We start from the raw sequence: 11,128 nt of genomic DNA, 5'->3' as shown, positions 1-11,128 counted from the left end.
ATCCCTTTACTTAACTACAAGAAATATCTCCTGTGAATTTCAGTGGACTGAAGAAAATGATTTTTGGGTCTAAGCTCTGGTCTACACTACAGGGAGTTATTTTGAATTAACAAGCAGAGTGTCCAAACTACCAAGCCTGTTGTTTCAAAATAATGGGCTGGTTATTTCAACATAATAGCTCCAGCTTTCCACAAGGAATAACACTCATTTCACAATAGCCTTCCTCAGATTGATTTCAATGCTTCCCTGTAGTGTGGGCACGCTATTTTGAAATAATTTCCTAGTATAAACATGCCCTAAGTAAGGCAAACCAACTTCACTTTTTATTTATTCACAGTAGAAAACAAACTGACAGTGACTGACACCTGCTACGCTTTGTAAGTACTTTACAAAATTAGCATGAAACATTTTTACTGAGGAAGAGACAAAACATGTTTATCTTAGAACAAGATTTCTAAATATACCTTCATCTCAATAATGCACATTCAGAAAGGGGGAATTATTGTTTTGGTTCTGAAAAGCAATTCTGACTTGTTAGCAAACCTCACCTGCTTTTTCAGTTGTTTCAAAAAAAAAAATTCTGAAAATATGCCCTGTTGTACTGCTGAAGTCAAATTCTGCACCATCACCCTGTGAAACTATATTGAATTCCACAGAAGTAACTGCAGCACTTAAACCAGAACATCAAAATGGGTACATAATCTGCAATGTATTTTGTGAATATTAATGTTTTCTCTTTGACAGTTAGACGTATTTTGAAATTGAGCTCACCAGCTTGTCCTGATTTAAGTTTGTGTCTGTTCTCTAATTTCTGTTCTCAATTCTCTGTCTCAAACACCTTTTTAAAAAAAATCTCCACATTGGCTACTGAAATGCAAAACGTTAGCATTTCTGAGGAAACACTTCACCAAAATTTTGATCATCAGGATTGAAACTATTAATGCATTGCCCTGATACACATACACACACCCTTTATTGTGGGTGAGGAAATACCTTGTAGATGAACACCAACTTCAGTTGGTGCAAAGAAACAAGCTTTGGAGTTTACACAGCTCTTCAAGTCTGCAATATCCTGGGACCAAGAGGGCTACAGTACTGCAAATATTAATATTGTAACAGATTTGGAAATCAAACATTTAGTGAGCACAGAAAATGGTAAAAATTTCACCAGTGTAACATTTTTCCTGTATATTCCTTACCAGTTTAAGCACATTGGTAAGTAGCAAAACTATACTGACTAGACCTTCCTCTGGCTAAAAACTTCAACCTTACTGATCACAGCCTACTGTCTCTTGCTCTTCGTGTTCCCAGGGAATAGGGTCATTGTCTTGAGCATCTGGGGCGGCTTCTCGGTCATGCCAGAACTGCTCTACGTCTGGAAAGACTGGCATCTCCTTCTTTTCCAGGCTTTCTGAGGCTTGAGGGGCAGCTGGGAGTTCTTCCTCTTGCTCAGCAATCGCTGACTCTGGAGAAGGGACAGAATCAGGAAGACCCTCGGAGTTAGCAGCTGGGATTTCCTGGTTGTCTGTGGCAGGGACAGGCTTTTCCAGGGTCAGTCTTTTCCACAAGCCCTTAAAGCCCTCTCTGAATTCCTCAGACATCACCAGGAAGATGAGAGGGTTGACTGATGAGATGGCAAACATAAGGACTTGGGTCAGAGCCAAGAATCCTTCGGGTGGAGCAGGGCTTGCTGGCTTTAGGTGCCAAACCCACAGCCAGGATATCCATTCGGGCAGCCACATCACTGCCAAGGTCACAGTGACGCTTAGCAGCATTATTGTAAGGCGCCTCGACCTGATCTGGTTCCTCAGGTTTTGGGTCTTGGTCCCCCTGCGCTGGCACTGGCCATAAGCGCGCCAGAAATACAAGAAGGCGCAGAGCAGGGGCGCGGCGAACACAAGCAGGGGGTAGAGCTTGACGAAAACGGCCATGAACTGCTGGGCAGGGGCTGGCACGGCCACGATGCACACAGCCGAGCCCGCCGCCAGCTCCCGGAGCGTGCTGAAGAGCCAGAGCGGCACGGAGCTGACCAGAGCCGCCAGCCACGTGGCCAGGAGCACAGCACAGATCGTGCGCGCCTCGATGCTCACTTGCTTGGCCGGGTTGCTGGCGTACATGAAGCAAGCCTTGGCCACCACGGTGGTCGTCAGGCTCTTGGCTGCCATGCACGTGCGGCTGAAGCCGTCGGAGGTTTTGCAGACGAACCAGCCCAGGGGCCAGGCGCCGCGGGAGTAAGCGGCGGCCCGCAGGGGCGCGGCGAAGAGCAGGAGGAGCAGATCCGCCAGGCTGAGGTTGAGGATCAGGGAGTGGATCAGGGAGGGTTTCCCTCGCCTGGCGTTGGCGAGCAGGATGCCGATGACACACGCGTTCCCCGCCACGCCAGCCAGGCAGACGACGCCCAGCAAAGCGGGAATCGCCGCCTTCCACTCCCGCGAGTCGGGGGGCTGCGAGCCGCCCGCGAAATGCACCGGCGGCGCCAGGGAGCTGTTCATGGTGCTGCAGCCGGGCGCCGGCGGCCCCGTCTCCCAAGGGAGTCCCGCGCCAAGCGGGCTCGCTGCTCCCCGCCTAGTCCCCGCCTGACGTGACCGCACAGCCGCTGGCGTGTGGGGAGCCGACCTGCCCGCCCGTCGCTATATACCTGCCGCGGCTGGGACTGACACGCCCCGGCGGGAGCGCATTGGCCGCGGCTGCTGAGTGAGCCTGGACCCCGCCGGGCAGCGCCGCCCTCCCCTCCCCTCCCCTCAGAAGGCGGGAAGCGGGCCGCCATGGAGCCCCTCAGCGGGATGGCCTCTGGCTACGCCCCTGGGCGAGCGGAGCGCAGCCTCGCAGCCCTTTCCCCCCCCCCCCCCCCCCCCCGCAAGGCTCGCTCCATAATAACCACTAATTAATCAACCAGTCCGAGGCAAACGGCGCGCGTCACGACACGAGTCCTCAGAGGCGACGCCCGGCTCGTTCCCGCGCCGTGGGGTGGGAGTGGGCAGCCGCGGCAAACCTTAGCTCAGCCGGGGCCGCCGGCAGGCCCGCGGGCGGAGGGGTGCTGACAACGGCGCAGGTTACGCGGCTGCGGTAAGGAGCCGTCTGCGATCCCGCTTTACGCGGAGCCGCTTGTGGCAGCGCCGGCCTCCCAGCGAAAGCGCGGGGACTTGCGCGTAGCGTCCCGGGGCCGCAGCTGTCCAGCTCCAAGCAGGAGGCAGAGCGCGCGCACACATGGCAAGGCTCTAAGTGCACAGCGACTTGTAGCCGAGGCTCTAACAAACCAGCCCCCATTTCATTTCCACGTATGGGGCAAGCCAGTGAATACTACGGCGACCTGCCGTGCAATCTGGGTAGCTAAAGCACATACAGGAGTCCCCCAGACCAGGCTGCTCTTGATATTACCTGCTTGGCCTCGTTCATAGTGCCAAGCTGCTGATGTAGGTACAATTTGGGTTACCTTTTAGAGTCGTCTATTGGTCAGATTAGCCCCTTCCACAGGTAAGTTGTTTGGGCCCCAACAGGAGCCATTGAGTTCAGTAGCATAGACTACAGCCCAGTATGGTCATAAGATAATGTTGAAATCAGATACAGCTGAGATAATGTAGTTCCTGTACAATGGTCTTATCCTCCTATCTACTTCCTTTCCTCCTTCCCAGTCCAACAGCCCTGCAGATTCTCTCACAGGCTTCCTGCTACATCTGAGAATATCCTATTTGTTTGTACCTGCCTAGCTTGTTGCTCTTCAGATTCCACCTTGTCCCCTTCCCCATGCTATTCCCAGCTTACCTTTTAAATGTCATAGTTATGTGCCTTTCCTTAACTTCACTAGTAGTTTCAGTAACGGAAGGACTGAGTGGTAACCTCTTATTCATATAATATAACTCTATTAATGTTGCTTAAGTAACTTCCAGGCTGAGTGTAAGGATTTTAATGTCCTTACTTTTGAATGTAGGGTCCCTATGACAGGCATCATCCTCACTCTTCAAAGCTTCCTCTTTTTAAAACTCCCCCTTTCTAAAAGTTAGTCAAGGTTTTTGATACACTTTCACCCAACTGAAATTCAGCTGAATTGTAGTATGGTTGCTATTATTTAGTGGCTCAACCACAGCTAACTTTTGAATCAGCTTCTGGGTAACTAAGCTTTAACTTGATATTAGCTTCTTCACTGTGTGTTCTTCTTAGAGGCAATCATTTAAGACACTGAGAAATGGCCTCCCTAGCCCTTGGCACTGGCTAAGTAGTTAAAGTCAAACATTTTATTAGCACATTGACAGCACACGTAATTTTATTTAACACATTAGACTTGCTGCCCAGTTATTTTTCCAGTGCTGTAGACAGGGGCACTGTAGCGAATGGAAAGCAATAAACACACACACACTGTCATCAGTGGGCAGAGACAACCACATCCACTCTTCAGCTGCCACTGTAGTTCTGGCTGCAGGACCAACCAGTAAAGAGAAAAAATATCTGCCTTGAAAAGTATGCCATGCATTAAGTCCCAAGGTTGCCTAACAGTTCTCATGGGCATTTAGTAGATCTAAATGTCATGATCATGATACTTCTAATTGTTTTAGCATGAATTCTGTGCTGCTCCTCCCTCCCCTTAGAAGGCAGGAAACGGGCCGCCACAGATTTCAGCCCTAGACTCTGATAGCATCCCAGCTATGCCAACAGGGCATCAGTAAGAGGCAGATTCTAACACAGTCATGTTTTAGACCAGTGTTTCTCAACCTTTTTTTTTATAAAGTTACCACTTTTTAAATAAAAAAAAAATTATAAGTACTTCCCCCTCCCCCATACCTACAGATTTCAGACACACCATTTTTTTTCTACTGTTGCAACACATTTGTTTAAACAGTTTAATCATAGCTGGGCAAGCAATGACATTTTTGGGTGTAAAAAGTAAAAAATAATAAAACACTGTAAAACTTAAAGCAAAAATTCAGTTTTCTCCAAATTTCAATTGTGTTGACGTACCCCCCAGACTTCTCTCGAGTACCCTTAAACATACTCATACCACTGGTTGAGAAACACTGTCAGACTATTTAAGGTTTTATACATTGTATCTAGCAAATTGAACAGCACACTGAGCTCTAATGATAGTCCTTCTTTGGTAGGATACATCAGAAGCTTGTTGTAAATCTTAATTAATTCCTGTAAATCACTGCAGTCTGCAAATGAAAGGCTTACTTGAAAAGGCAAAAGTCTTATTTTTATTAATTGCATCATTACTGTATCTTCAATGACTTTTGAATTCTTGCAGATTTTAATTTTACTTCTACATTGTTTTCAGCTGTCACAAGCCCTAGCTAACTTTCCCTAAGAGACAAGCAATTGGCAAATTTTCTGCCAATGGTGAGCCTAAGTTTGCATTTTCTTTAGTTGTGCTACATTTTTTCTACCCATTGAGAATGCTTTATCAAAGGCATGAAGTCTGATGGAACATTGTCTAACAATGAGATATGCATGGTAGAAATGAAATACAATACTTTACCATGGATTTTGCTGTCCAGAGATTCCCTAGACCAGAGAGCCCCAGTGGCTGGGAGTCCAGCAGCAAGGAATGGAGCTGAGTGACTGGTGGCCAGGGATGGCAGCAGAGCTGACCCAGAGGAAGGGAGCCTGACAGCCAGGGATGGACCAGTGTCTAGGGCTGGCAGCAGAGCCCAGCCAGGGGCAGAGAGCCCAGCAGTTGGGGCCAGCAGCCCAAGAGCACAAAGTCCAGCAGCTGGTGCTGGTGGCCTAGAGGCTGGGAGTGGCATGCCATAGCCAGGAAGGGAGTCCAGCTGGGTCTGCTGATAGATGCTGAGAGAGCCCGGAGTCTGTCAGCAGAGGGGCCAGGATTGACCTCCCCTGCTCTGACAAACTCTCTCGTTTGGGACTGGTCTGGTCCCAAAGGTGCTGAACTAGGTAGGTCCAATCTGTACTAAAGATACATCATGGGAAGTTGGTGAAGACAGGGCTCAGGGGGGCAAGCCCCAAGTCCCACCTCCAGCTCTGCCTCTTCGGCTGAGGCCCTGCCTCTTTCCAGCCTTCCCCCATGGGGCGGCAGCATGGCGTGCCATAAGCATGCCTTGCCCCTTCCAACCACGGGGAGGGGAGAGCAGTGGGAGGGCACACACTCACCCCAGGCCCAGAGGAGGGCGCACTGCCTGGCCCAGTCTCTCCATCCCCTGAGCGCAGGGGTGGGGAGGGGGGAGCCCAGCCTCTCTAGCCCCAGAGCACTGGGGAAGGGAGGAGGGCACACCGCCCAGCTTCTCCAGCATGGGGAGGACAGGCACTCAGGAGCAGCAACACTCCACCCCCAGAATGCCTACAGTAGGTGTTCTGGGGGCAGAGTGTAGGCGGGGCCAGGCTGGCAGTTTGGGAAGGGAGAGTCTTCCCCCACCTTACACACCAGACAGCCATGAGATATATAGCTCTTACATAGCACTTGCTGCAAGCAGAGCTCAAAGCACTTTACACAGGTTCCTACTCTAATGAGTTTACAATTAATACTACATTTTACAGGGAGAGAGAGGACAATAAACAGTCGTGAAAGACATTAGAAGATGAAGGTCACAACAATGAAATACCATGAAATATATTTGATGTTAGTCACATGTCAGATCCCAGATCTGAAGTCTCTTTAAGATTTTTGTGCCTCAGTTTTTCCAGCATAAAAGAGGGATAATATAGATATGCCAAATGTTTTTAAAAGACATGACTCTGTCTTTTTTTACTCAATTTCAGTTGGTGAGAGAGAGAGGCTTGTCCAACAAAAGATATTATCTAACCCATCTTGTCGCTCTAATATCATCGGACAGACACAGCTACAACAAAAATGCAGGTTTTTTGAAGCACCTTGAAACTTTTGGACGAAAACTACGTGTGTTATAAATACTAAATATTATGTCTCTTGTTATAACAAACACACTTTTTTAAATTCTGGTATATAAGTTTGTCACTTAACTGTTTCTGAATTTCAAAGGGTGGATTTTGCAAAACAAAAGAGGGCAGGAAAATAAATATTCCAAATGCCTGAAACCCCAGGGTTTATTTATTTATTTTTATGTTTGTGATTGCCGTTTTGGATTCATTTAATTTTGGCTCTGAATTAAACTTCATTATTATACAGGAAGATAAAGACACAGCAAATAAAATGCTGACTGACATTATTCCCTTTAAATGAAGAGGTTTGGAAGTTGTTGCTAACGTGCATTCATACTCGCCCTCAGCCTTTCCGAGATGTAATGGATTTTTTTTGTTTGCGATTTAGGCAAAAATTAAAGTGAATTGTTTATTTATTATTCAATTTCTGCTCTCCAGCTGGAATTATAGATGAGCCACTTCTTTAGCTGACAATGGAAATTATTCTTTATTGAAATTATTATTATATTCTTATTTGTAGAATTCAGTTCTCGCTACAAAGCCTAGACAACACTAGCTGCTACTCATTCCTGTATGTCCTTGCCAGAATTGATGATTGGTCTCCTGCACTGAAGGCAAGAGCACAAGTCCCCTTAGCTCTGCAGCTAGCATACTGCGTGATCTTAAGCAAGTCACGTAAGGGCGAGATCCACAAAGTGACTTGGGTGCAGCAATATTTAGCATTGCAATACCTAACTCTTAGGCACCTTGCCAGGCAATGGAATTGACAGCCCTTAGGTGCATGCATTCTATGACAGAGTATAGTGACTAAGCAAAGGACTCACAGAAGTGAGCAAGCTGAGTGGGGGAGTCAGTCCTGGAGTTAGGATTGCCAATTACGATAGCCAAAAACTTTAAAATGTCAGCCAGGCCTGAGACTCTCAAGAATCAAAAAGCTAGCAGATGGTAAGGCTTCTGATTGATATACATAAATTTAGGTGCAAAAAGTTAGTCCACAAATCTGGCACCTGAAAAAAACAGATGAGATTTTATAGAATAAATGTCACCTTCAGAGCCAAATAAATGATTCTCAATCATCTGTTCAACAGTTTTGGCCCTTTTTCCTTTGTATTATTTGTCCATGCAAATTCCTTCAACAAAGAGTTCTTGCCCTGCATATTGTTTCCATTAAATATTGTCAAAGTAATAAATGAGAACACCAATTGATGCAACCAATTTATGCAACTTACTTACATAGTTAAAAATTCCCTTCACTAACTACAGCCCTGATCCTGCAACAGGATCACTGTGGAAGAACTTAATTACTTCTTGGCCTCTTGATGGCTAAGATCAAGTGTAATGTCTGTTCTTACTGACTAATAATTGATCTAAAACCGTGGTCCCCAACACGGTGCCCGCGGGCGCCATGGCGCCCGCGGGGGCATTTGCATGCGCCCGCCAGGTGCTCGGGGCTGGCCTGGCCCCGGGCACATGGCGCACGGTGAGCGCCGGCCCCGGGCGCGCGGTGCTTGCGGGGGGGGGGGGGGAAGCGCTGGCCCCGGGCGCGCAGCCCTTGGAGGGGGCACCAGCCCCGGGCACGTGGCTATGGGGGGGCCCCGACCCCAGGCGTGTGGCTGTGGGGGGGCCCCACCCCTGGACATGTGGCTATGGGGGGGGCCGCCCCCGGGCGCACAAGTGTCCCCGCCCCCTGGCGCCCGGCGGGCGAACGGCCACACCCCCTGGCACCCGACAACCTCAAAAGGTTGGGGACCACTGATCTAAAGGGCTCTGCATGAGAGGATAGGTCCACACAAAGTTTTCTTCAGGATTAATTACACATTTCTTCCATTTTAATTATAATTCACAATTTATGTTGTTTTTAGTTAATTAGAAACATCAGCCAATCAGGAAACAGAAAAATATCACATGGACTTTATGAATAATCTACACAAGCTGCAAATTTTACAGCTGAGCCTACAATTTCAAGTTTGGTTATAGGCAGATGAAAAGTAACATTTCTAAATATAAGAGCTGGAAAAGCTCAAGAGTTTAAAAGTTTACAGAAAGTGATCACAAACATGTAACAAATGGAATAAACATGAATTTCATTGTAAAGCTTGAATACATATTCACAGAATTTCCCAGTTCATCCCAAACTGTTGAATCAATTAAAAAGAATCTACAGATTTCAATAGGTGGTCCTGTGGTCCTTGATTATGCCAGAGGAAAGTTACAATTTTTTCATGTCCTACATAGATGACCTGGATCACCAACTCCTCCTCCCCCTCTCACTCCCACTGCTTCAGAGCCTATAAGAGAACAACCAAATAATTATGAAACACTCTCACACAGGAGGATCTGTTAATTCAGAAGCTTGCATGATCTATCTGTCAGATTTTTACATCTACAACATTACTATGAATCTATTTCAAAACATCTGAAGATCAAAGTAAGAAGCAGTATCATGAACATAAAATGATCTCTGTGCAAAGAGAACATTTGAAATCTTGAGGCTTTTCCTTTTCAGAATGCCTGACAAAAATACTAGCCTTGCAGGCTGTGTCTAGTAATGTAGCACCTTAAAACAAAAGAATAACTGTGCATCAGATATGGAGAGATGGGTGACATTTGTTGCATATAACCTTTTTCCAGTAAAGAATGGACACTGAAATATTTCATAAATTTCTTCAATGTTATCAAAGAGTTTAGGGCAGAAAAAGACAAATGAATCAAAACTTTCAACACATTTTGTTTCAATATTTTCAAAATGAAATGTTTAGAAAAGTCACCTTGAACTGTAAGATCATTTCAAAATTTCCTTGCATTGTATTTAAAAACCAATAAGAAACATTTTAGAATGGCTAGAAACAAAACATTGGTCTGGCCCAAAACAATCCCCCCCCGCCCCCCAACTTCTTAATTAACTGAAACTCTTCTAAAAATTGGTTTTGGTTTGACCCAAAATGTGTTTTCCCTCAGAACTGCCAGAAAAATGAAATATTCACTTTTTTCTAACACCACGTAAAATGTACTTAATTCTAAGAGAACCATGACACTGTGTTTACAAACTTCAGGCAAATCATTGAGTTGAAAACAAGTAGTTCACCTTGTTGAACCTTAGAGATTAACAAAAATATATATAAAAAACAACATTGGTCCTATAGCACCAAGCCATTATTGTTTTTAATTTTTTTTTTAATTACAGGCTAAAATGGCTCTCTAACACTTTTAAAAATATATATAGTAGTATTGAAATTGTCCAAACTGAATGCTCTTCTGTTATCAAATGTTCCCACTAGATGGTGCAGCATCTTCATGGATCAAAGAATGAAAAGGAAACTAAAAGTAACAGTTAGAGGAGCTTCCATTCTCTGACATACTCTCATCATCAGTGGTAGTGTCTGTGGAGAAGGAAGGGCAATGAGATAAAAATCTGTTCTCTTTGGCAGAAGTGGTTCCTGTCAATCAGGGATGAGTACTCCACAAGGGCAATGTCAGAAAGTTCTTTTCATTTTCTTTTTTACTAATTTTCCAAGGTGCAGTACAAAAATATGTAATTAATTAGTAAAGCGAAGCTTTGAGACCTATATACAGAATTGCTCTAATATCAGATGCCTGAAATCATAACAGAATTTATCACAGTAGAACAATAGGATCATTTGGAAAAGCTGAACACAAGAATATTACAAGGCTCTTCTTCTTATGGATTAGTGAAGGAAGCCAGACAAGAAAAAGAAAAGAGGAGTAATGAAATTCCAATTTAAACCCATACTTATCCTAACCCAGAGAACAGGGATGTAACTTAATTAGAGCAGTCTCAGCTTTTGTTCACTACCTAGTAAGATGCTCTGCTGTTTTAGCCTCCATTTGCACCAATTGTTTGGCTTCAGATGCTACCTTAGTAGCTGTGGCCTAAATATATGAAGGCATTTATGCTCCTAATTTTCTCTGAATGCAATGGAAGTTAGAAACCTAAATAACTTTGTGGATATGAGCCTATATGGCTAAACATCTCATAAGGGATACAAATAGAGCATTCATCAACTAGTCAAGAGAAAGAAATTTTAAGGGCAAATTGTCCCCATAAACAGGGAAGAGTTGGAAATCAGCAGGAATTATGGAGTTAATGGTTCTTGGGACTTTTGGTCCCTCAGGAGAAACCAACACAGTCCAGTATAAATCAGTAGATACCAAATGAAGGTAGGCCTATGCTGCAATATAAGCATCTGGATAATAGAACTTTAGTTAACAGAACCTGGATTTGTTAAGCTATGGCTTGAGCATCTACACTCACTTGTTTACT

At 45.3% G+C, this 11,128-nt stretch overlaps 1 protein-coding gene across 1 annotated transcript; it reads right to left on the bottom strand.

Moving 5' to 3' along the window:
• Window positions 1-1,268: 1,268 nt before the first annotated feature.
• GPR151 (G protein-coupled receptor 151) lies at window positions 1,269-2,815 on the bottom strand. The gene has a single exon (XM_075900301.1). The coding sequence runs from the start codon at window positions 2,490-2,492 to the stop codon at window positions 1,269-1,271; it is 1,224 nt and encodes a 407-aa protein (XP_075756416.1). The 5' UTR covers window positions 2,493-2,815.
• Between the last annotated feature and the right edge of the window lie 8,313 nt (window positions 2,816-11,128).

Source organism: Pelodiscus sinensis, chromosome 17, assembly GCF_049634645.1.
Source record: "Pelodiscus sinensis isolate JC-2024 chromosome 17, ASM4963464v1, whole genome shotgun sequence".
In the NCBI taxonomy this organism is placed as follows: domain Eukaryota; kingdom Metazoa; phylum Chordata; order Testudines; family Trionychidae; genus Pelodiscus; species Pelodiscus sinensis.
Note: the sequence above shows the minus strand (reverse complement) of the source record. Positions and strands in the feature narration are given on the sequence as shown.

Bases quoted from the DNA above. Each gene is read 5' to 3' on its own strand.
- GPR151 (XM_075900301.1), bottom strand. From the start codon at position 2,492: ATGAACAGCTCCCTGGCGCCGCCGGTGCATTTCGCGGGCGGCTCGCAG.